The sequence below is a fragment of the Durio zibethinus genome, chromosome 16 (genome assembly GCF_047325235.1).
Source record: "Durio zibethinus cultivar Kanyao isolate XHJ-2024 chromosome 16, ASM4732523v1, whole genome shotgun sequence".
Classification (NCBI taxonomy): domain Eukaryota; kingdom Viridiplantae; phylum Streptophyta; class Magnoliopsida; order Malvales; family Malvaceae; genus Durio; species Durio zibethinus.
In genome coordinates this window covers 23,128,075-23,154,152 of record NC_143177.1, presented here as the reverse complement: position 1 = coordinate 23,154,152, position 26,078 = coordinate 23,128,075, and the positions used below count along the sequence as shown (strand labels likewise).

Genomic DNA, 26,078 nt, shown 5'->3' with positions numbered 1-26,078 from the left:
TTTCGGGAGTTTCAACTTAAATCGGATATATCCAATTGAAATATTTAAAATAAGATTATGAGTTAAGATTTCAAGATGGTAGTTATATCATGTCAGATTTCATGATAATCAGTCTAATAATGAAATTGGCAGGCTTCGGCCCAATCCAGTAGTTGATAAGGATCCAAACTCTAAACGCTTACCTGAAACCCAACAATTTGTCGTATTCGGCTTGTTTCTCAAAATGGTTACCTAAGCACGTGTAATTCTTGGAACAACGAATGTTAAAAAAAATCAGTTTTACCTTTCTTGCATGAGACTCCATTTCTCGAAAAGTACAGTCGCCTCTCCTCTGCTGTTTTCAAAGTCTCTCTCAACATACGGGCAGATATCATGGACCGAAAAACTTGAATTTTTTTTTACCACACCATTTTCCTTGGTTTGGGTTTTCCTAAGTTTTCTTTTTGTTGACCTTTTTATTCCCTTTGAGTTGGGTGGGCGGGTAGGGTTAGGAGGAAGGAAGGTATTTGGGTGGGGTGGGGTTAATTTTCCTTCTTTACACGATCTGGAAAGGGGGGGCACCACTTGGAATTTTACACATGTAGAAAGTGGAAAGATGAGAAGTGGTTATCTAGAAATCTGGTTTGTTATTTATTCTGGTCTTTCAGGGACCAACAAGCTGGTCAAGAGAACTTTCATAGCCTGTTTGATACTTTGGCAACAAAATTTGTTTTACTTTGTGCTATCCAACTGCTGGGCTTTAAGCAATTACCGGAACTACTGTGTAGTTAACATCATCAAATGGGTTTGGCAATAAACTCTCCTACGGTGTTGGCGTGTCTTGAATGATGTTATTAATATTGTTGATCAATTAATGTAATAATCTGGAACAAATTACTGATTTCATTAGTTTATACGTTACGTGTTCGATTATGATTGCTGAAAATGCTAGACTGTTAGAAGTGTTTGTATAGAACCTACCCTTTCCGAACTTGAAAAAGAAATCTGCAACAAAGACTTACTACTTCGATGCCAGTGTTTCAGTTGTTGTACCGGCCTGGCTCTTAAAGCTCTAGCATCTGCATTTTCCTTTAGTGGTTGGTTTTAATGTTGGGAAATGGGAGCCTTGAATCATGTTTATCATACAACCAAGTATGAATCCTTTTTCCACCGACCTTAGAAACATTAATAAGGCTTGGTGAGAGAGTAGAGATGTGCAAATTGAGTTCACACGCATTGTTTTCACGTTGGTTTGGCATGGCTGGTACGTAACTCTAAATTTATTTATGTTAGTGTTAGGGGTATTTTGATCGTCTTCCTCGTTAGAGAAGTTAGCAAATAGTTAAGAATATTTTAAATTTTTGAATTGATTTGATATGTTAAACCGACTTGATATATACAATATTACATCAATTTGATTATATCATTATTTTATCTCATATACTTTTTATCATACGTTTATAAATAGAAATATTTAAGTATTATTATTTCATTTTATTTATATTTTCTTGTTTTTTTTTTCAACCTCTAACTTAAGCATCATAATCTAACGTAAGAAGTACTCTCTACCTTTACCTTTAACTACTTTGATTTCAAGATTACAACCCTCACCTCGGAGATGTACACCAACAATTAAAACTTGTGTGCGGACTGAGGACACCCCTGATTTTCAAGTTGCTACATTATGTTTAGAATATTACGTGGACATCATTATATTATTCCCCTTTCGTTTTAGTCACAAAGGATAAGAACCCATCAAAATAGCATATCGTTGTCTGTCGATTGTTTTGGAGTCTTGCCCAAGCTCGAAAAAAAAAAAATTTTTTTGTTTTGTTTTTTGAACTAGCTTTTTTGAAAACCTATAGTTAATTACTTAATCCCATGATCTCTAGTTTGATCATCTCTAGCACATCAACTCCAATGGAGTTTGTTAAGTGATGCTTTGATAAAAGAAATTGTTAACCAACAATCTAAAAATATTCTTTGAGGTTATCATATTAACAAATATTTTTTATGCATTTAAATTACTTTTAGAGTTTGCTAATAAAATTAAAAGAAAAGTAATTTTTTTCTTTGCTGGATTTTGATGAGATTAAATGGCAATGATAATCTTTTTGTTTTAGGATTTATTAGACAACATGGTAAGAAAAACTTTCACTTTGCCATTATATCATTTTATAATTGAATTTTGAAGAATTAAGTCATAAAATACTACCAAGTTCCTATACTTGATTAGGTGGAAAATTAAGGAAAAGTTATTTGAAAATAACCACTTACAATTAGGAATCTATGTGTTGAAAAGGCCAATTTTTAATTTTTGAGAGGGAAGTAAATTGAGTTTTGGTTTCAAATGTGATGGTATCACTGTGGGAAAGAATAATCACTCACTAATATTATTACTACTATTAATCATTTGACAGAATTTAATTTAAATTCAATTTTCACCACCCTATTCAAGATAAGGGTTCCAAGTCAAATCATAGAAATTCTCATATAGCAAAGTAAGAAAAGGACATCAAATGTTAATGGAAGGGAATGGTAACACATAAGGGAATCAACTATCATATGCCTCTTTGATTTTCTTGCAAAGCATATAATTGAGATTGGGTTGATTAATCATGGAAAAAAACAATTAACCCAATATTCCTTTTCTTTCATAGAGTTGAAATCTGTAGAAATTAATTAGTCAGGGGTAAGTTCATTAAGATGTGAAAAAAGAGATGAAAAAAATGATGATGTTAAGTGGCCAGGGCCAGGGGTGGTAAGTGGAATTCTATCAAGGACAAAGTATGAACCATAATGCCACTCAACAACTACTTAAAGTAGACAAAGACACTGAAAAACCCTAAATGACAACAACAATAATAATAATAATAACGGGGACAAGAGATACCCTCATGAAGAAGGAAGGGTCACTCACAAAAACGCCATGAAATAATGAGACTTGTCATCACGTGAAAGATGCTTTGGGATGGGGAGAAGGGGTTTTGGTTTTCGATGGCGGAATTTGGGAGTGTCTTGTTAAAGAAAAAAACCCCTTAAATAAGGTATCTCAAATTGTTCTTTGGATTCAATTTTCTAGTTGGGGTTTGTAACTTTCTTTGAAAGTGAAAGCGAAAAGGGCTGGTTCAGTGAATCTTGTAGAAAAATTTTGGAGACACACCCACATCTTCATTACTTCCATCTTTCCTTTTTACTGGCGAATGAAAGCACAATTGCCTAGCTAGATTTTATGCTAAAGATTAAAACTTTCTTCTGATGCTGCATCATGTAAGCTGTACAAATACAATCAAATAGATTCTTTCAACAACTAGGAGTCCTTCCATTATCAGTTACGCCAACGCAGGATCAACGGCAGAAAATAAGTGGCAAGAGATTTTTTTTAAAGAGTTTTGCTCCCATAAGTTCTAATATCACTCCCCTAAGTTGTCTAATTACTAAAAAAGAGAATATCTTTTGTCAATCACGATTTTATCTTTATGAAGAATATATCAAAAATAGAATTTTTAATGCAACAATCTTATGCAAGATAGTGTGTCTCAAGAAAAAAATTATATCCAAAAAGAATATGAAAATACCCTGTATTAAAAAAAATAAAAAAAATTTTACTTCCATGAGTAGATTTGAGGGCAAGGAACCACCATCCATTTGTATTCCACAAGGAAAAATACAACAGTGAAGAAACAAGAAAGTAGATCCAAATTGTGAATCTTGGTTGCAAATATTTCATGGCTTCATGAAAAGAAACCCAACAAAAATATTTAATTGCCCGAGTCTTTGGTGGGTGATAAAAAAATCCAAAAATAGCAAAGTTTATTATTATTATTATTATTTTAGCAAATATCTACTCTACAAGCATTTATAACACATAATGACTTGGGGTTAAAAATGATTGACCATTACTACCGGCATGCAGCTCTACTTAATTGCTTACCTGTATTAATTTTCTATATCGAAGCAAAGACTACTCTCCAAAGTCCAAATATATTGTTACCAAACCATTATTGACTGAAAAAAAACCAAGTCTTCTAGCTAGTAACTAATAATTCCCATTAATCATCACTTAAATTGCAAAAATTATATTGATTCTATACTAAAAATCATATTTTTCGGTAAAAAATTTTGACAGAAGGTTATTTCATTTTAGGGTTAGGATATGTGATAAATTTTAACGAAACTTATATTAGATTTACAAATCATTTATAAAAAAATACTAACAATAAGAATCGAATCTAAATTTTACAAGTGAAGCATTCAATCTTTATCGATAATAATCTTTAAATATTATATATATTCCTTTGATGATAATAAAACAGTGTGAAACATGTGTTTGTTAGCATGTCATGCGGATAAGAATTGGACAATGTTTTTGAATGGTCACCGTTGCCATTTTTTTCTTGGATTCTTTCATTTTTTAGAGTATCCCCACCTCAACATGCACTATTTCTATTCTTTTTTTTATTTTATTTTCTTTTCTCTCTCAATCAAAAGAGTAAATTCCACACTTCCCCTTTTAAATTAATCCTTTTTTTTTTATTGAATTGACCAAAATATTTTCTCTCTAGCTCCGATGGCCTGTCTTTTAATTCCATTGCTATAATTACTTTCATTAGAAGCTGGGATTAATTAAGAGAATCTTACTTTTCTTTGACCATTCATTTAGAATATCGAAGATCAACATGTAGTTTGCTAACCATACAACAATAAGGGAAAAACTATTCATTAAGCCAATTAATATATCCTCAATTTTAATCCTTCAATCTTTATTTTTTATTTTGCTTTAAAAAATATTACGCATCTAAATTATCTCAAACCCACGAACTATGAAAAATTCATAACATGTTACCAAAACCAAAATGATTTCACCGCTGTATTTTATAATAGCATGTTTTCAGAGGAAAAGAAAAGAGCAAACGTAGTATACTTTTAGAATGATTTCAGTATCCATCAATCGATCAAAAAATCTATGGATGATCTCGAAGAAACGGATATTGCTACCAATTGGTTTAGAGAAGTTCTGAGAAAATGGAACCGTATTCTCTGCAAAGAAATTCTTTCCATCTTAAAGGAAAAAAAAAAAAAAAAAGAGAATAAAAATTTGATGGTTTTGTTTTCAACATGAAACTCGTGATAATTTTTGAATCAAAGATGATCAAAAAGATTTTTCAGTTACTTGTGCACCTTTTTGGAAAAAAAAAATGGGAAGCGTGTCTCAAACGTAGCAAATGCGCAAAACGTGATCACATATGTACTTTAATCATCGTCTCAAAGACTCGCCGACAGTCAAATCTACTTTTGGAAGTTTGGATGAAATTTCAAGCATACAATTCGTGACAATGTTTACTCTAGAAAACAAAAAATTATTTTTATAATACTCATTTTTTTATTTTTTTGGATAAAATTTATATAAAATTTGTAAAAAAATTTTTAAAAAAATGATTTAATAAATATTTTAATAAAAAATAAAAATCGATAAATTAATAAAATTTAATATAAAAATTAATAAAAATATTGTTTATATTTTAAAATTTTTTAATACTTATTTAACGATAAAAATTTTATCAAATTTTATACACTTCATTTATGTAATAAGATCTTTTAATTTATCAATTTTAATTTTTAATTTTAATTTTTATTTAATTATTTTCAATAAAAAATTTCATGAATCTCATCTTAAAAAAATTTTTTGCCTTTCAAAGTTTCATGTAAAATTTAGGATAAATTAAAAAATTACTAATAAATATTTTATCTTTAATAAAAAAAGATTTTGACAAAAAAAATACTAGCAGTTGATAAAATGGAAGGACAATAACAACAACATAAAATTATTTTAATAATATATTTCATAAATTTTTTAACATAAAAATTAAATAAATAAAATTTTTTTGTATATGATAAATGTCAAATTGTAATTTGAGATGAAAAGTTATAAATATTAAATTTTAAAATTTAAAATTATTAAATATAATTTTTTAAAAATAATTGTATGAATTAGATTTGAGATTCTAAACCCTAATTTAAGAAAGTTAAATTCTTTGACAACAAGCGTCCGACAGAACCGATGGAGATGCGAGAAATCGGAGTGAATCCAATCCATACTGCAAGTTTCAGATAAAATTGAAAATTACAAAAAAAGAACAGAAGGATGCATCTACTTAATTTAATTTTTAAAAAAGGAGAGTTGATCCAATAAAATTGTAAAGAGGTGGAGAATTAAAAATAAATAATTGGGTGAAAGAATTTAGTGGAGGGAGAGAAAGATTCTTTCTATGGAACAGAAAAGGAATCTAACGGCTGTAAAAGCTTGTCCTTTTTGGGGGACTTTTGGGGGAAAAAAACGAAAAGGAGGCATCTTTCCTCTTCCTTACAACAACAAGAACCACAACTGAAATCTCGGGCAATATCGACGTTGGGTCCCACACATCTTTAAGATTCGTTATCTCTAAGTTTCAATCACATCTGTCTTTGGGGTTTCGGTTTTTAATGTTGCTATTTGTAGATATGATAAATACTCAATAAATTTAAGGTTTATTAAATAATTTAATTATAATTTTTAATTTGTTTGAAATTTATATCAAATTTTAAATAAAACAATTAAAATTTAAGTTTCATTCTATTTGATTCGAATAAATTATATATAATTAAAATATTATAATTATATAAATATATATTTTTATTTTAATATTTTGTTTTTAAAAAATTAGTTTTTTTATTTTTAAAAATTTTTTTAATTTAATGAATAGGTTTGAAATTTAATTTTTTAACTTAAGTAGGACTTAAAAAAATTATTTCGGGTTAAACTGAATTTAAATAAATATATAAATTATTAGTACTAATTATAGTCATGCTTTTTGTTTTGTTGAAACATATGGTCATACTTTTTTTTTTATGCGAAGGGTTCAACACCTTTAGGGATGATACAGGTAGATATCTATTATTTTTAAATATTTATATTCGAATATATTTAATATTTATAATACCTTAATTTATTTAAATTTAAAATTATTATCAAAATTTGAATCAATCAAAATATTAGTTTATTTAAAATTTTGGTTAAAATATAAAATAAATAAAAATTTATTTTAAAATTCAAAATTTACTATTAATTAATAACAAATAAAATGATTTATTAAGGTTTGAAAACTTATGTAAATATAAAATTTTATATGTTTTATATATGTAAATAAATAATAAATTTGAATACAAATTTGAATATTAATTATTATTTATTAAAATTTAAACAAATTTAAATATTAAATATTTAAAGAATATTATTTATATATTATTCGATTTATTATAAATAATAAATCTTTTATTTTAATCCATTATTTATCTATTTATAATTATTTTAAGTCTAACATAAATATATTGAACAATGACATATATTCATTTATTTACTATACAAGATCATCTCTAAATGCCATCCAATCATGGCAATTCAGTGTCCTTTTTCTCTCAAAGTTTTCATCATTAAAACTTGCATCCATCTCTTATAACAATTTCCCATTTGTATATTTGTTTATCTGAAAATATAATTTATGTATTTATATTATATTTTATATGAAAATAATTTTTTAAATTTTATATTAATATAAAAAATATAAAATAAATATTTTTTTATTTTTATCAAATTTATATTTTTTATTAAAATTTTAATTTATATTATTTTTATATTATATTTTAAATTATTATGTCCATCAGTCACCACCCTAAATTTATCACCGAATGATATAAAAAGCATCATTAGCTCGTTGATTAGGGTGACCAAAAAATATTTGGGTTGTAAGATTTGTTAATCATATCATATATAATATTATATTATAACATACATAAAAATCAGATAAAATTTATTTATATGAATATTTAAGTGGATAACTTATATTATTAACACGTAAGATATTTTCAAATAACTTTATTAAATCAATTATTTAATTTTTAAAAATTTTAAACTTTCAAAATTTACATTTATCAAAATCTTTCCAAATATATAAGATTTATCTTAATTTAAATCTAATAAAATATATCTTCTCATATTTTACTCTTATCCAATTCAAATAGTTTTTAAAGGTTAAATTTTTAAATCTTAAAAATCATACAAAAATTATACACCATCTAAATTAATATTCATATAAATTTAAATAAATAAAAATTGTGGTTGAATCACTGTTATTTATTAATTTTTTTCTTGATTTTTTATAATTTAAAATAAAAGAAAAAATATTTTATTTCAATTCAAAATTACACACATATCTAAATTTAAAATTATATTAACTTTTTTTATCTTAATTTAAAATTAAACTTTGATAAACTAAATTTTTAAAAATTTAGATTTTTTAAATTAAATAATTATTAAATATATATTTATGATTTTTTCTCACAATCAATATTTGTTTTCATCGTAAAAGTTTGACAAGATAAAGTTTCAAACTTAAATATGAAAAAATCTTTCATGATATATTATATGTGTAAATCTTAAGTTTTATATTAAAATGTGAATAAAAGATTAACTTTCTCATTAATATTTGTATATAATTTTACTTTCATAATCTAAAACTTTCATAATGCTTATTTAAATTTTTTTATAATAATTTATATATCACTAATTTTTTTTTAATTTTAAACTATAAATTATAAATGATTATGATTATTTTTATTTATCTATATATAATATAAAAATTAATATAAATTAAAATTTTAACTATAAAAAAATATAATAAAAAAACTCCGTTCATGGCTCGGGTAAAAAAAACTAGTTTAATATATATTAGAAACTATTTTGGATAGATATGATTTGCCAACACTTTTGATGACCAATATTTCAAATACTTTAAACATTTTATAATAAGAAATTGAAAATATGAAAAAAAATTTATATTCAAAAAATATTTAAATTAAAATTTAAATATTTTATCAATAAATTATACGACTGAATAATTTTTTGGGTTAGTTAAGCAGAAAATGATTCTTTTCCGCGTTTTCTCTTTGGGGCAACAACTGGCTTATGCTAAAACCCAAGGATGCGTTTGGATGGTTACATGGAACTTCGAGGGGAAAAGCTCAGCTGGCCATAAATTTGGGGTTTTGGTTTTGGAATAAAAGAAAAACGCTAAAAATTTCAATCCACCGAATAAACTAGATGGCAGATGCGTTCTAAGTGGGCCATTCCCTCCTTGAAACATGAGAAAAAAAAATAGCAATGATAAATAAATCCTTTTATTAAAATTATTTTATTGCTTAAATAATAATAAAAAAATCAATATGTATTTTTATTGCTAAATAATAAAAATAAAAAAATTTAACACTTATCTTAATTGATTTATACTATTAATGTTAAAAATAACATTTAATATATTTAAAACTCAAATTTTAATATTTACATTTTATAAAACAAATAATGATACAATAAAAATAACAAATTAAATTTTATATCTCATAACTCTGGTATTGATTATATGAAAGATTAAAAAAAAATCATGTTAGATTACAATTTTGAATTTTTTTACGTTATTTATTTTTATCAATAACAAAATTTTCATTTATATCTTTAATTATCATATTATTTTTTATTACTTATATTTACGTTTTTTGTGATTTTATCTTTAAAAATTTTATTCTTTTTTAAATTTAAAAACTTATTTCTCTTAATTAATGTATAAATAAACTTATATTTCGCATATATAAATATGTATCTTAGACTCTATTTGTTTTATAAAAAATTACTTTCGAAAAATAATTTTCGTATTTTCAAATGTTTGTTTTGGTAAAAAACTAGCTAATCAATGAAAAATTATTTCTTGACCAATGAAAAATAAAATTATTTTTTAAAAAATTATCTTACAAATTTGAAAAGGGAAGACATTTAAAAAAATTTATTTATGAGTAAAACTATTTATTGAACATAATTTTACTTATAAATAAATAATATACTATTAATAAAATATATTAACAAATAATATACTATTAATATAATATATTAACAAATATTATTAATAAATAATATAAAGAATAATAAATAGTTTTATTTTAAGTAATTTTTATATTAACAGAATATTTTAAAATTAAATATTATTATTAAAATATTATTATTTTTAATATTAATAATTTTAATAATAAATAATTTCAATATATTTTAATAATAAATAGTTTTAAATATTTTAATAATTATATTAATATTATTTTAAAAATAAATTTCAAAAAATAATTAAAAAATAAAAAATATTTTTTGATAATTTATTCAAACAATAAAAAATCACTTCCAATTCAAAAACTATAAACATTTTTAAAAAATTGTTTTTTAAACTCAACCAAACAAAGGGTTTGGATTGAAATTTATTTCATGTAAAAAGTAAAATAATATTATACACGTGTTGGAATCTACATCGATATAGAAGACTAGGCCTTCGAATTCCACATTGGCTGGCCTTTGTTTCTCCCACAAAACAAAAGATTCTCGAGTCTTGACCAATCCCTCATCGAAAGTTGGGATTTGATTATTATTTTTTTATTGTAGTTTTCTTTTTTCCACTTTCTTGACTGCAACTCTTTCCATCACTAAAATATTTCCTCGTGGTTAAGTCAAATTGACCAAGTCCGCATGTGAACCTAATTCAAGATGCTTAAATCCCTTTTTTTTTTGCAATAATTGATGAAAAACCCTTCTTATGCATTATTGACTTTGTTCGTATTATAATCAATTTTGCATTACATAAAAATAAAATATTAATTTATATTATTTTAAATATAATAAATTCTAAAAAGAAAATTAAATGATCTAACTCTTAATTTTAATAATCAAATTTTAATTTTTAATAATTTTAAATATAATAAATAAATATCAAAGGAAATTACTGAATTTTTAGGAAAAAAATACAGAATTACCAATTTATAATATTTATTTTAAAACCCTTTGTTATTTTAGAGAAAAAAAAAAAGGTAAAAACCAAGTTGGAAAGAGTTAACTAGGGTAAAAGGGTGAGTGAACTCGGACAGATGGGCGAGTGGTGGATGGGATACGCGACGACTCGGAAGTGACTTTATAACCCAGAAACCGCAAAAAAATTCTTCCCGTTCCAATTTTCCCTTACTTTTTTTCCCACTCCTCTCCGAGGAAACAAGCTTTACTTTTCTGTCATTTTCTCTCTCTCCAAACGACAAACGCTTCTCTTTCACTCTACACATACATTTTTTTTATAAATAAATAAATAAATCTTTCACCCTCTCTCTATATATTCATTCATAGATCTCACCATTTGCCTTCTTCATTCCACCTCCTTTCTTTTTCAGCTTCAACAGACAAAAAAGAGAAGAGAAAAAGAACCCAAAGGAAGGAAGGTGAAGAGAAAGGAAAAGTATTGTGAGAGAAAAATAAGGGATAAAAAATGGGTTCAGTTCCACCAGAACTGAGCTTGGATTTTAGACCAACTTTTGTACCCAAAACGATTAGTAATTTTCTCAAGGAGGTTTCATTGATCGGAAACGTTTCTGATAAGGTTTCAAAACTCGATGCTTTTGTTGAAGGATTGGAAGAAGAAATGAGAAAGATCGATGCTTTTAAACGTGAACTTCCTCTTTGCATGCAACTTTTGAATGATGGTTCGTTTCTTCAATCAATTTAAACAACAATTTTCTTTTTTCTTACTAATGGGTTCCCTTTTTTTTTTTTTTTGGAAAAAAACCCAGCTCTTGATTGAGATTTTGATTAAAAAAGTTTATGTATTTAGCTTGGTTTTTTTATTTTTTGATCGTTTTGGTCAAAAGAGTCGGTTTCTGTAACTTGGTTTTGGTTGTTTTTGAGATTCTAATCAATTTATTTAATGCAATCTTGATTTTCTGTTTGGTTGCAGCGATTGCAGCTTTGAAAGAGGAGTCAATGCAATGTATGGCGAGAAATGTTGAACCAGTTTTAGAAGAATTTATTCCATTGAAGAACAACAAGAATGAAAATAATCGCAGTGAAGAAGATGGTGCGTTAATCACCACCAAAAAGGAAAAAGATTCTAACAGCAGCAACTGCAATAGTTTTAAGGACAAGAAAAATTGGATGAGTTCCGTTCAGCTTTGGAGCACTGATGATGATTATTGCTCAACCGATCACAAAGTAGACACTAAGGTACCTAAAAAAAATAATAATAATAAGACACCACATTGAAGCCAAAGAAGTTGTTTATGATGAACTAAATTTGCTAAAGATTGAATACTGTTTATTGGTTTGCTACAGAAAAACGATGAAGATCCATTTCAACGATGTAAAATCAGGGGAGGAGCGAGAGCCTTTATGCCATTCAAGGCAAATTTGGGTTTTGCAGTGAGGAAAGAAGAGAAAGAGGGGATACCAATTCATGGACTAACGCTTTTGACTCCTGGAATCAAGAATCTGAAAGAAGAATCAGGTTCCACAGGATCAAGGATAAGTTGTAGCAGAGCAGTTTCTTCTTCTGCCCCCAATGCTCAGTCGAATTTTCGGTCTGGACAACAGTCGCTGTCCCATCACCAGCAGCAGCAGCAACAACAGCAGACTGCTAGGAAGCAAAGGAGGTGCTGGTCACCTGAGTTGCATCGCCGGTTTGTCAATGCCTTGCAGCAGTTAGGAGGCTCTCAAGGTGAGGAAATGAAGGTCAATTAGAATTGTGTTTAGCCGTTGATAGTTTGGTTTTTGTTCTCGGGTCTTCATTTTCTTGTCCCGAGTTTGATTGTTTATCGTTCTAATCATCTAGATAAGAATTAGGAAGTTTGGTCAATGGGAGATTGGATTTGCAGCAATTTTCTCTTCTTCTATCACTCAATCTGATTTTGCTTTTGAAATGGGAAGTATAGATTAGAGTCGGTCGAACAATTATCTTTTTTGTAATCTGGCTAAAAGATATATGTATGAATTATGTATGCATAATTCCTTTGGTTCGAGTCCATGGAGAATAAAAGATACTTAGAGCAAACTGGAGATTCTGTAATATTAATCATTCTGTTGGGATCATTGGATTGCAGTGTTCATTTTGATGGCAGTTTACATTTGATTCTTTTGACTTTCAAGTTGCTAAGTCAAATTCAAATTTTTTGCAGTAGCCACTCCAAAGCAGATTAGGGAACTTATGCAAGTAGATGGCTTGACCAATGATGAAGTTAAGAGTCATTTGCAGGTGTGTTCTTAGTCCCTCTTCTTTCTTGGTACTTTGATCGCTGAAAAGAGTGAAAAGGGAGAAATTTCTGTCTTACTATTTTCCAGAGATTAATGGTTCTCTGAAGTTTGCTTATCCTTGACTTTTTCTCTTAAGTTTTGATGACGAGTACTTATGGAAGAATTTTCCTGGCATTTTAGAAATACCGGCTTCACACAAGAAGACTTCCACCTTCCACAACCAACGCTGCAAATCAATCAGTCGTTGTTTTGGGTAGTGGTCTGTGGATGTCTCAAGATCAGTATGGAGATTCCTCCAAGGGAAGCAGTTCTGAATCTGGTTCTCCTCAAGGTCCTCTTCAGTTAGCCACAAACACTGGAGGGACCTCCACTACAGGTGGTGACAGCATGGAAGAGGATGAAGATACAAAATCTGAGAGCTATAGCTGGAAAAGCCATATTCAAAAACCCGGAAAAGATGATGTATAGAGTTTATCCACCTTGAATTTTGCAGATAAAGTATACATGGGAGGAGTCTGTGACCATAAAAATTATTATATACTATTACTATATAATACATAAAGGAGAAGGATCTTGGGAAATGACTTAGGCTGTGAAATTTTGCAGGATTAGCTTTCCTTCAATCTTGAATTGAATTTTTGTTTTCTTCCGGAACTATTACAAAATTTCCAATTATGATCCATGTTTTCATGGAAGAAACATGAGCACTATTCCCATATTCATAAAACTATAGCTTCTCTATTACTTGCTCAAACACATTGAACCTCTGTTTGCTAGCTAGCTTTCTACCATTTTGAGGTTTTAGAAATGCTCGATTGAGATATTTCCATTACCAAATTATAATAGCCTCTTTGATAGTTTCACAAAGTAACTATCTATTGCTAGTTGTTCTGTTTACACATGCGCGGTGTACGCCTCCATTTTCCCACGGAAAGTATCTCAATCTTTTCAACATACGGGCAACAGTCCTAGAATTGTCCTTGAAGATTAAGCAAAGCAAACATCGGCCTTTAATGGTACAACTAACAACTAAAGAACTTGACCCCTCATTTTCCTACTGCCCCATCGGGTGGGTCACTAGGTCAGTGTGTTTAGCTCGGGGGTTGATTGATCATTGATGGATGGGTTATAGTGGTATTTTGGTAATTATATAGCCCTTTAAGGTCGTTATGATACTAACCAGGATGGGCATAAGCATATGTTGACATTTACTAATTTCCAACGTTTAGATTGATGGGTGACAGTGGTTTGGTTGTACCAGATGACAGCAGAAGATCCGGATTTATCTTGGAAAAGAATATTTTAGGGTTCTTATTCCCTTATTTGTCTTATAGTTATGTACAATCTCAATTATTCTAAGATGCGGTTTCTTATATTTAGTGAAAACTGAAAAGATAAGTGTGGCATGTCAACAGTTGGCATGTGGAACTTCCAGATTCAGCTCACCAAAATTCTGTATCATTCCCCAATTGAAGGACTGTTTGGCAAACGAGAAACCTCACCAGAAACGAGTATGATCTTGGCCTAATTTGCAGATTACTTATAAGTTAAATGCAAAGTAACAAATAATTTAAACTCAAATTTTAATTTAATTGATTTATATAATTATTTTAAAAATAATATTTAATTTTAAATTTTAATATTTATAATTTTTTTTTTATTTTCAACCTACGATTTCTTATATATATATATAAAAGAAGGTTAAAGCATGATGAAGCATAGATATCAACTCTCTTTTTTCATGAAGAAGTTGGTCTAGAATTCAATATATATATGTTCAAACTTCATGTGATAACTGCTTGATTAATTTTAGATATTTATCAATAATTGGGTCTTGACTGCTACAAATTAAACCATTTTTTGGCCCTTTGTTTCCATGTATGGTCATTCCTTCCATTAAGTTTCCAACAAAGTAAGTTCAATTTCTTTCTGTTTTCAGAAATATGCATGCACCATAAGGTATGATCAACCTATCAATTCACATAAAGTTTGAACCAGCTGGTGCAATTATATGGTCTCCAAACAGGCTGTTAATAAGTCAAATTGTTCAAAACATTCACATTTTATCCTTCCACCTAATCCAGTCATATCCCACTAAAAAACACAATCAGTTGTAATGTTTAGCTGAGGAGCATGACAAAAAAGTCACTCTCACAAGCAAAATAATAGAGAGAATCTTGTAGACAAGATATAATGAAAGGAGCCCACAATGAGAGGTACCCTTTAATATGCATTTATTATATATAAATTGGTTCGGTGAAAGAAGTGAGTGAAAATGATGGAACCTCTCATTAAATTGGTTAGGAGATAACAGCTTACATTTTGAAATAATAAAAAAAAAAGCATTCTGTTCAGAAGAAGATGGTGAATTAGAATATATGCAGCAGCTGAGCACATTGGGTCCTCACATGGCAAAGCTTAACAAAAATATATGAACTTGGTCCCACCAAGGAAACCATTCCTATAAAAGATTCCTTCAGAGACTAGCCATGGATTATGATCCCTATGATGGGTATAGCATAATCATGAAAGTTTTAAATGGAAAGGAAAGTATTTGGTGAAAGAGACCAATCCCAGGAACACTACTAAACAAAGTAAAGCAAGCTTTTTTCAAATTCTATCCAGCCAGGAAATCTTGTTCACCAAATCACTAGTATTTTGCTTTGCACTGATTTGTAATCATCGATGTTAAGACTATTTACATTGTTCATGCCAGAGCAAACAACATTGAGTTCAATCATCAATGTAATCCAAAGCATTTTTTTGGTGACTTAACCATTTTATTAATCAAAGTTGTCCTCTAGTGAGATTTTTGTTCTGTTTTTTGCACCAACTTTTTTCTTAAATTTCTCAACCAAATTTGGTTGAAGAAAGGAACAGAAAACTTTGATTGTTCCCAGTTCAGGCTTTCAGCCCAAACATTAAGTACGGAGATTGGAGCTTGTGATTGCAAATCCTATGGTTGGTGTCTCAATATTTTACCATCACCTTCTGTTTTGTGCATCTTTAGATTCCTTTTCTCTCACAAAGCTAGAAACCCAGCCCCCAAATATGGTCAGAACCATTGACTGTCTAAGTCCTTAGGTCTGAACCCAATTGCCATATATGTAGGCTTAGTTGGGCTACCCTCGGTTAAGCGAGTCTCGAGCCCATTTTGCCTACAGTCTTCCAAAATCTTTGGATCAAATTCCTGAAAATTACTAAATCACTGTCAGACGACACGGGGCTTAAGGGATTGGATTTGCAAAGACAAAAGAGAGAGAGAAGTAAGGTTGGTGTTGATGGACGCAAGATCCAAACCAAAAGCAACGGTCATGATTAAGAAATCCTTTCTCTTCTCTGCATTTGGGCGCCAAACATGGAATTAATATCAAATTTGCAGTTACTATACTTCAGGAGAGAAAGAGATCAAATCTAAGTTTCAAAGACATTAACCGAACTGAACGAAGACTCACACACACACACAGAAACAGTAGGTTTGTAAGAAAAAAACAAAGCACAAAGATACCAAAACAAAAAAAAAGATATGGCATAAGCACATTATGAGGAAAAGCCTAAAGAAAAACCCCAAGAAAAGTTTAAAATGAAAGTTGCCAAGGCAGCAGCAAAAACAGCGATCACTTGTATTAGTGGTAGTACCAGTGCCAGCAGCAATGGTGTAACGTTCAAATTCAATGCACAAGCACCAGAATTCGTGCCTTGATCGCATACCCAAATGCCCGTTTCCGGTTATAATTACCCTTGTTTCCACTATCTTAGTGGTGCTGCTGGGTCTGATTGGTTCTTTGTTGATGACCAAGAACCTGCTGCTTATTTGATCTCTAATCCTACTCTCTCAATCCCCCATTGTTCTTCCAAGAATGTGCTCACAGAATATCTCCGCCAAAAGATCATCAAACAGGTCATCTTTTTTCTTTTTACTTGGACTAGCAAATTTTCTTCTGGTTCAAGTATTAACAAGGAAATAGCGTTAAAGTGCATAACCAAGTAGTACTCATTTTCTTGACCGTCAGTTTTGCATAGTGTTTACAGTTAACCTGTCTGTTTGGCTCTTTAGTTTTCCGGAATTAATAAAAATTCAAATCATTTATGCTAGCAGCACACATTACGATATCTGATTCTAGAAAGGACAATTTCTTGAATTGTTTCTTTTAATCAAAGAGAAACTCTTTCTAGTGCTCTGCAACCTTTCCTCAGAACATGTTTTCAATATCGTATGAGCAAACCTTATCAGGAGAACTAATGTTCCTATCACCGAAATGTTCACTATTTAAACTGATGAAAGTTGGTTTTGACTTGTTCCTGTGGGAGTCTCAAACAAATTTCCCGTAAAGTTAGATTTTCCGCATTGCTATGTGCACTGGTTATGGCCCCAACTTGCTTTTTCTATTCACACTGTGAAAATAGTATGATCCTAATACTGTTTATAAAACAGGAGGAATACCAGTTCAGTGACATGAGCCTTCTAGCCAATGAATCTTTGTCAAAGCAAATAAGTAAAGATCCTGAAGGTTATGCTAAGGGAACTTATGATTCTAGCAGTTGTTCTTATCTTTTCAATTAAAACAGTTTTTCACTGATACGTATTGGCTTTGCTTTTGTGCCCATATCTTTTATTGCTTCTACAAAGAAAACCAAGACCCTCATCAATAACAACCAATTGCTGGCCCAAGCACTTAGGTCCTTTTCAAAGCTTGTAAATTCTTTACAGTTTCATTATTCTTTTTGAACTGTAAAAGTCAAACTAAATATCTGCAGCATTCTCTTCATTTTGGTTTTTCAAGTAATATCTTTGTTCTTTTTATGTGCCTGAAAGATTGTGAGTGATGATGGAAAGAAGGTTAGATGTAAACACCCTTTCACTAAGAAGGATAGAGAGGAAGTGCAGGTAAGATGTGGGAAATCTCATAAATGAACATGCTGTTTTCCTTCAGTATTTTGGTCTTTTTGTATGGTGCAAATTGCACCCTTCCTTTTTCTTCTTTTGCAGTCTCATACCGTCGTTGTAGAGAATTTGCCTGAAGATCACTTTCATCAGAACCTTGACAAAATTTTTTAAAGTTGTCGAGAGGTTTTTTTTTTTTTTTTTTATGTTGTATGTCCAGAAGGGCTCTTTTGCAGCAAATACTAATAGTGTTCTGATACAGTGTGAATAGCATCCGAATAAGTCATCCCCGAGAATCCAAGTCTTCCTGCTCTGAAAGCAATCTTTTTATGTGTAACAAGGTATGCAGGTTGGAATTAAACCTATTTTCTTATTTAATCCTAGAGATTAGTAGACAATTTCTGTTATAATGCCTCTTTCTTTCCTTTTTTTTAAGCTACATGCACTTGTGGAGTAGGATTTGATATGGATTGCTGAGAAAGCAGTATGTTAATGCAGTAATATTGATGCAAGTGCTAGAACTTCTAGGTGTAATTAATTGTTTCTATACTTAAATTCCTGCTTTTGCAATGCCATTCAGAGCTCACTTGCTTGCCCCAGGTTGATATTCATAATATTGTGTCCTTCACATATGATCTGTTTACATGATTCTCCTTGATTGAAACCATTTATAACTTTTTATGTTGAAATGAACATGAGCCAAAATCTGGTCTGAGAAACGGAAAATCAGAATTTGATGGCATATTAGACGAGGACGATTCACCACTCACTGAATACTCTGAAGATTCCTCTCAGCCAAACAATGCTGAATCAATTGAGAATAATGTAAGCATAAATGTTGTTTTAACCATTTATATTATATGGTTTCTAACTATAGATCAAGAGAACTGATAGCAGTAATGTTTGAAGCATATTTTGTTTAGACTATTGCGTTACAAGCTCACATGAAAAATTCTATTCTGGTAGAGTAGGCTGAGGATAATGGAGTGGAATCAAAAACGGGATGGGGTGAAGGGCATGGGAAGGGCCGCAGCCGCGTTCAAAACCACAGTGGACGCGGCCTGCTTGCTGCATTTCCTCAACATAGCAATGCAGTGCAATGTGAAGCATCTGTGAAAGAGACGTCTAAGGGCCCAAGAATGCCAGACGGAACCAGGGGTTTCACCATGGGGTGAGGCAAGCCATTAAGTTCACATTTGGAGTGACGGATGGTGCTATATTAACCAACTACAATGGGAAATAGCTCTGCTTTTCCTGAAAGCAGGAAATGGTTCAGTAGCTATGCATAATCTGGGTTATGTTGAGTATGGGTTGGGATTCAGTTTTCTGTAATAAATTCGTAATCTGTCCGAACAATGCAATTGAAAGGTTACTGTTTCTCTCTTTCTCCCATTGTTCTAAACAATAAAAAATAAAAATGGTGCAATTTCAAACACGATATAAATAAAGTATTAACATGGGAAACCTGTGTTTCATGAGATTTAATTTTAACAATAAGCTCTCAAAGAGATTATTTATTATAAAAAAAAAAAAAAAAACACACTTAAAAGCAAGAGTTGATGAAAGGAACCTAGTATTAAAAAGATCTGAAGCTTATTATTTCACCGAAAAACTGTTGTTTAATTATATTTATTTGAGAATTTATGTTAACTGCCTTATTAGCTTAGTTGGTTAGAGTGTCGTGCGAAGGTCGCAGGTTTGAGACTTGCATGGGTAATTTATTTTTTGGGCTAGAATATTCCATTCCGAGTTAAATTCAATGGACTCAAAAATGTACATGAAAAAAGAAATAACCGTGATTATTAATGAAACAAAGGTTTCTCTGATATACTTAGATCACCCAATTTGTGTAATACATATCAAATTCAGCATAGGGTTTTCGCTACATCAATGGCAAAGCTTGGTGTGCTCAAAGGGACAAATTAGAAAGAAGTGCATGTCTGTGAACTTATAAATTGCTAGGATTTCAAATGTTGGTCTATACTCTATGTATGGAGCTGTTTAGTCAAAGCACAAAGTAAGGTTGCCAATATACTAATAATTTGGTGTTTCTGTGTCATTTACTCTTATCAGGAAAAATGCAACAAAACTCTACCCTTGAGAATCATCAGAAGGCATGAAAACCACTAAACTCTGTATTCCACCCAGCTGAGCTAGACAGCTACACATTTTATATTATGCTTTTTTCTTTTCCCTTCCCTTTTGGCTGCCAACTTTCACTTGGTATCAAGGTCAGTTACTTTTGAGTTTTGAGGTGAAGATTAGGCACAAAATGCACATAGATTCAACAAAGAAGCCGACAAGGAGTGCTTGGACTCAAAAAGGGCTGTAAAGAAAAGCTGTTAGATGCCTGACCAACCTTTGTACAGCCCCCATTGAAATCTATGTCCTTTTTGTCTTTTAAAAAATACCCATCTTGTTCTCTCAAATATCAATCTTTTCTGTTTTTGTTTTGTGTATTTGGATGCCTCAAAACTATTGTACATCATGAACTATCATCATCATCATCATCACTCAAAGATGTATGTATTCTCTGCTTTCAGATTAGATTCTCCACACTGACTCCTGACCTGTTGTGGTGTCTACTAGACACACACCTTCAGCTTCAAAATTCAGATCCGAGATAGCTAAAAACATTAAAAGATCTAACCATTTTGCTGGAATTGAAAATTTTGGCTATCTTTTCAAGTACTTTTTTTTTTTTTTATGTCCGTTTCATTTATTCATCATTCAATCATTTCCAATGAACATTTCTTTCATCTTTTAAATGCAGCATTAATATGTTGATTCATCATCAGCCCCTTTATGATTAGGGGATTCTGATGGTCTTGTTTATGCTTGGCAGCATTAAATCCTTTGAACCATGATTGCAGAATAATGGAAAAATACTCTTTGTGTACAAGCATAATTCCTTTCTTTCTCTTAACAAACTCAAACTTCAACAGTGAAAAATTATATAGTTATAAAAGTATTGATCTGAGACAATCAAAACCATCTGCAATTGTCTCTTCCCTGACACTTATCTAGTTATAAACTTACATTCACCAAATTTGAAACTCAAATTCCGACATTTAATATAGTATTTTCATCAAAAATTTTATATTAATATATTTATTTATCAAATTCAAGGAAAAATAACACATTAAATTTTTTTTTTTTAAAATAACATCAGGATACCACCTACATCTAGCTATCGTTAAGGATGATAGACTCATCCAGCTAAATCCCATGATTGAGGGATGGGGGTAAAACAAAATGGAATAAAGAGATGGAGCAATTGGCCTAAAGTTTGAACTTTATTTGCAACTTTTTGGTAATCCAAAAAATAAAAATATCATATAATAATGGCTTTTTTTTTAAAAAAAAAACTTTTTGAGCTTTAACAAAGGCAAAGACATCCAATGGCCCTATAAAAATATAAAAACAACTTTGAAGAAGCTAATAATGAGTTGCTTCATCGAGCAAGGCAGCTTAGGCTCCATCCAATGCATTCGAAAAGCATTCCTCATTGAAAGTGGAAAAACGAAAGGAAAAGAAACAAGATGAAAATAACTCTCTATCCTTAATTTCTTTCTAAAAAATCACAGCAATTTAATCAAATTTACTAGATCATGACCTTCCATATTAACTACTTGATTTTGGATTTAGAAGGATGAAATAGGAATGAGTGAATTAAAATAACAATAGTAAACAAAAACACTAATGATTTCAATAATATCTTCTTTCATCCATTTATAGGACAAATAATAAAATAAATACACATATATATATATACATATATACATATATACATGCGCACACGTATTTATTGAAATAATAAGAATAAAAATGTTATAAGCAAAAATTATATAATAAAAAAATGTATGTGAGCTTTTTTCTTTAAATAAAGGAAGTTTGGATTATGTGGATAAAAAATTTATAAATATTGGTATTTGAATTTTAAATTTTTTAAATATTATTTTTAAGAATAATTTTATAAATTAATTGAATTAAATTTTAAATTTTATGTTCTTGTAATAAAAAAGCTCTGCAAATTCAGACAAGTAGAGAAAGGGGAACAACTTCAACTCTTGTAATGGACAAAATCCAAAACTAAAGTTTAGGCGTGCATTTAAGCAAATTAAACTGCAGGATTCATTGTTTTTTCTTTTTTTTTTTTTTTTTCAAAGCAGAAATCTTTGTCGATACGGAGAAGTGTAGTTAAAAATAAGGCACTTGTCCATTAAGTCCTTTTGGGCTTTTCCATCTTCGTAAAAAAAAAAAATTGTCAAAAAGTAACTTACATTAATGTAAGAATTCCAGAAATATCGCTTTCCATTTTCGCCTCCGCCGTTCACAATTTTCACTTTCCCACCGCTTGCTTTCCCTTTAAGTATTTCACTACTCAGATCAAAATTACTTTTTCTCTTTTTTTTTTTTTTAATAAAAATTTGAGTAAGTATATTATTTAATCTCTTAAGTATCTTATATTTTAAAATAGATGATTGAAAATTATGTATTTAAAATAATTATATTTAAAAAATTATCAATTGATTTGAATTAAAAATATTTATATTTAAAAGACTGATTTTTATTAATTAAATTAATTATTTATTTTTAATTACATGTTCTCTTTCAAGCAAAACTTGAGCTCATAAAGATAAGCAATAGTTTAGGGAAATTAGAAAAAAATTGCAAGCATTAATATTGAATTAAGAAAATAAATACAAAATAATCCTAAAGCTTTAGGATTAAGTAATGAGTTACTATCTCCCGTCTTTAACACTACACCGTTTCTCTATCTCCTAAACCCTTTAAAAACCCATTAAATTCATCGTCTTTTTCTTTTTTGTGATCCAAACTTGATACAGAAACAAAACCCCACTTCTCACTTACCATTTTCATCCATTCTTATTGCGAACTAAGAAGTTTAAACCCTGAAAAAACCCCAAAAAATAATAAAAGAAGCATCTTCAGATATACGTATATTTGAAAAAAGTTTTTTTTTTTTTTTTTCTAATTTGGCGATGTCTACACCATTAGAGCAGCAGCAGCCACCACCTGTAGGAGAGAGCCAACAAGCCTACACGGCCTATACTGGCCGCGGGTCGGTTGGACCCGTCATAGCCGTTCTATTTGTGATCACAATCCTTGGAGTCATAGCTGGCATGATTGGGAGGCTATGTTCAGGGCGTCCTATCATGGGCCATGGTCAGTACGATTTTGAAGGTTGGGTTGAGAGGAAATGCTCTTCTTGCCTTGACGGTCGGGTCGACGCTCCTCCGCCGGCGGAGGAGGTGCCGGAGGCGGTGCCTGCAGAGGAGACACTACAAGAAATCAAAGAAGAAGAGCAGGGACAAGCTCGAGTTCAAGGACAAAAGCAACATGGAAGTAGCAGTGAATCTTGATTATTAATTATTCTTGGGTGGTTCTTTTTTTTCCTTTTGCCTTCATGGTTATACTCTCACTGTCCGCGAGCAAATGGATTTTCTTTTTTCATTATTAGACTTTGTTAATTTTTAATGTTAATGCCTCTCTTGGGTTCCTTTATGATTCATTCATGAAAATATTTGGATTGAAAAGAAACAATTTTTTTAAGAAATACCCTAAACATAGAACTTTAAATTTAATTTATTCATAATATCCAACATATTTAAAATTTAAATATAATTTTTTTATTCCAAATTATGAGGTTTCTTTAATAAAAAATTTATTTGCAATTATTATACGTAATAATAATTAAGATGACCATGCTTAGTATCAGCTCGAGGTTTGATAATTTGAGTTGATATTTGGAGTTCCAATTCTGAGAGAGACACGAAATTACAATTTATAAAATAAAAAAAATTACTTCTCATTTGTAACTTATTAATTATGATAGTAATTATTATATATGATCAGCAAATTAGGAATATCAAATTTTGAATTTTGGGTAATGATATTAATGGTTGCATTGCTGGCTACTTTGAGTGTGGCTATGTAGTTTTGTTGAGTCTTTCAGCTTTTGGTTGCTTTATTTGCATACCTGATTATTGTCTTCGTTTATTTTCTATTGGGGGTTTCCATTGGATTCGCTCTTTTCTCATTCTTCTTGTTTTCTGTGTTAACTATTCTTAAGTTTGCAGTCTCAACACAGATTGCATTTTTAATGTTCACATTCCTTTGTTAGAAACTTGAGACAGACCAGAATTTTGGCTGTCGAGATGCCACTTCTGGGATTCTGGATTCCCTAACCAAGACAGATACAGTCATTAATGAAACAGTGGTGAAAATGGTGTTAACGGATGAATTTGTGTATTCATTTCGTATAAAATATTAAAATTTTATATTTATATTGTGTTTTATATGATTAAATATTATAATTCATATTAATACGAAAATAAAAAATTTTAATTTATTTTATTAAATATATATAATTATTATAATTTTAAATTATGTTATTTTCATATTATATTCGTGTCATATCACTATATTATGTTTTAGATTATCGGATATCAATGTTATTTAGAATTAAATAGAAAACTGGTTATTCCAATGCAATTTGTGTCTGCTTGATTCTTTCTAAAATGTGTCTAAATCATGTAAATTTTTTACTTGCCAAACATATGCAAACAAATTATACCTAATAGTTTAGATGATTGAAATGATTTGATTCACACATTCATCAGTTCAATTTTTCAACAAGAAATAGCTGATAATGAAAATCACATGCATTTCAGGTCACATGCAAAACATGAATCTTGTTTTTTTTTTTTTTTGTTTTTCAAATCAGCAACCAACGAATCAATTGAATGAAAGTTACAGATGATGGGACTTGAATATAAATTCTAAAAATTTCAAAATCTTTTCTTTATCATTGAAATAAGGTTCCATAAGGAACCCATATGGACAACAATCTTTAGTTCTTAGATGGTAATAAGGTTTAGTAATGTAATTATCAAACTTACCAGTACTTAAAACTTTTCATTATCATTAGCATGTGACACCTTATATATAGCAAAGTAATAATGTTTCTTTGCTTCACGTGAATCAGTAACTTTTAATAGAAAGTCGGTTTAATTTCAATGAATCACCAAATTCACCGAGTACTCACTTTCTCATCGGACAAACAAGAGGATAAAAACTAGTGCAAGACAGATGTGAAAGTGGGTGTTCAAAGTTGGGACACAAGAAAATTCTTTTGCCCTTAACCAGTCAAAAATTTTCAAAAACAAAGAAAAAATATCATGGCAAATTTGACTTGCAGTAACCCATTTTGTAGGATGGCAGCAATATCAGTACTTCAATAAGAGCATCACATGGTTATGGGATCATACCCAAAAAAACATAGTTGATTTTGAAAAAAAAAAAAAAAAAGCATGTGATTTGGGGCAGCTTTTGTCTCAGGTCAGCCACCTCCATCCATTATCAACTATCAACTCAAATGGTGAAAAAAGGTTACTATCGGTACAGTCACTGGGTACAAATCTGTACTGTCCTTTCTTTTTATACTGCTACTATCCATTCGTCCAGCTCCTGGATTCTGCTGTTAGTCAAATCTTGGGGTGGCAACTTCTGCAATAAAACGAACCAGTTCCTGGATTTAACCACTTTGTTAATCACGTTGTTAAAAGCTTGATTAAAATAAATTATCAGGATTGATTATTGGGGCTCTTCTTTGATTAATTTAGATCAAAGTATGTCTCCAGGTGATAAGACTAACATTAAAAACAATATCTTTTGTCCTTTTTTTTTAGAGATGATCTTATCCATAGTTGCTTTTCAGAATAGGAATTTCACTCTGAACTCTTTACTGGTCCAATTGTACCCAAAGAGAAAAAAACAGTTGAAAATGATTACAAACCTGTTGCTGGGTTGATGGCCTCTGAGGAAGGAAAATTGGGCTTTCTGGGCTGTTAGCTGTTTAATCTTCTAAAGCCCATATTGGCATCCTAAAGACAGTTTCACTGCCCAAATATTTTTGAATGTAGACAATAAGCCCGAGAAGAATGGTGACAATTGGGATTCATGGCCTGCGGCTAATGCTTAAAATAGAGACAACATTTCGTGGTATCTACCATTTTGCCTGTAAGGCTTTGACCTCTACTAGAGGTTGTTTTCGGT

At 30.0% G+C, this 26,078-nt stretch overlaps 2 protein-coding genes and 1 pseudogene across 4 annotated transcripts; all 3 read left to right on the top strand.

Annotated features, from left to right (window-relative positions):
• The first annotated feature begins 11,045 nt into the window (after positions 1 to 11,045).
• LOC111296442 (transcription factor HHO6-like) lies at positions 11,046 to 13,838 on the top strand. 2 transcript variants are annotated; one of them, XM_022890748.2, is made up of 5 exons: positions 11,046 to 11,571; positions 11,823 to 12,088; positions 12,197 to 12,578; positions 13,036 to 13,112; positions 13,292 to 13,838. In XM_022890748.2, exons 1-5 carry the CDS (start codon positions 11,358 to 11,360, stop codon positions 13,577 to 13,579), a joined length of 1,227 nt encoding a protein of 408 aa, XP_022746483.1. In that variant the 5' UTR covers positions 11,046 to 11,357; the 3' UTR covers positions 13,580 to 13,838. The 2 variants fall into 2 exon arrangements, with proteins under 2 accessions (XP_022746483.1, XP_022746494.1); XM_022890759.2 differs by having other exon boundaries at positions 11,210 to 11,571; positions 13,039 to 13,112; positions 13,292 to 13,766.
• Positions 13,839 to 16,637: 2,799 nt separating this feature from the next.
• On the top strand, positions 16,638 to 19,201 carry LOC111298400 (la-related protein 6C-like; annotated as a pseudogene). Its single transcript, XR_016328456.1, has 10 exons — positions 16,638 to 17,012; positions 17,547 to 17,626; positions 17,711 to 17,807; positions 17,928 to 17,999; positions 18,102 to 18,163; positions 18,259 to 18,337; positions 18,454 to 18,480; positions 18,577 to 18,596; positions 18,689 to 18,821; positions 18,968 to 19,201. The product of XR_016328456.1 is annotated as a la-related protein 6C-like (transcript).
• A 3,545-nt stretch (positions 19,202 to 22,746) lies between these two features.
• On the top strand, positions 22,747 to 23,532 carry LOC111298712 (uncharacterized). Its single transcript, XM_022893439.2, has one exon. It carries the CDS (start codon positions 23,003 to 23,005, stop codon positions 23,381 to 23,383), a length of 381 nt encoding a protein of 126 aa, XP_022749174.2. The 5' UTR covers positions 22,747 to 23,002; the 3' UTR covers positions 23,384 to 23,532.
• The last annotated feature ends 2,546 nt before the right edge of the window (positions 23,533 to 26,078 follow it).

Excerpts from the sequence above, each read along its gene's own strand:
- LOC111298712 (XM_022893439.2), top strand. The coding sequence starts at position 23,003 with ATGTCTACACCATTAGAGCAGCAGCAGCCACCACCTGTAGGAGAGAGC.
- LOC111296442 (XM_022890748.2), top strand. The coding sequence starts at position 11,358 with ATGGGTTCAGTTCCACCAGAACTGAGCTTGGATTTTAGACCAACTTTT. Across the intron at positions 11,572-11,822 it reads CATGCAACTTTTGAATGATG|CGATTGCAGCTTTGAAAGAG; the intron begins GTTCGTTTCTTC and ends GTTTGGTTGCAG. Across the intron at positions 13,113-13,291 it reads AAGTTAAGAGTCATTTGCAG|AAATACCGGCTTCACACAAG; the intron begins GTGTGTTCTTAG and ends CTGGCATTTTAG.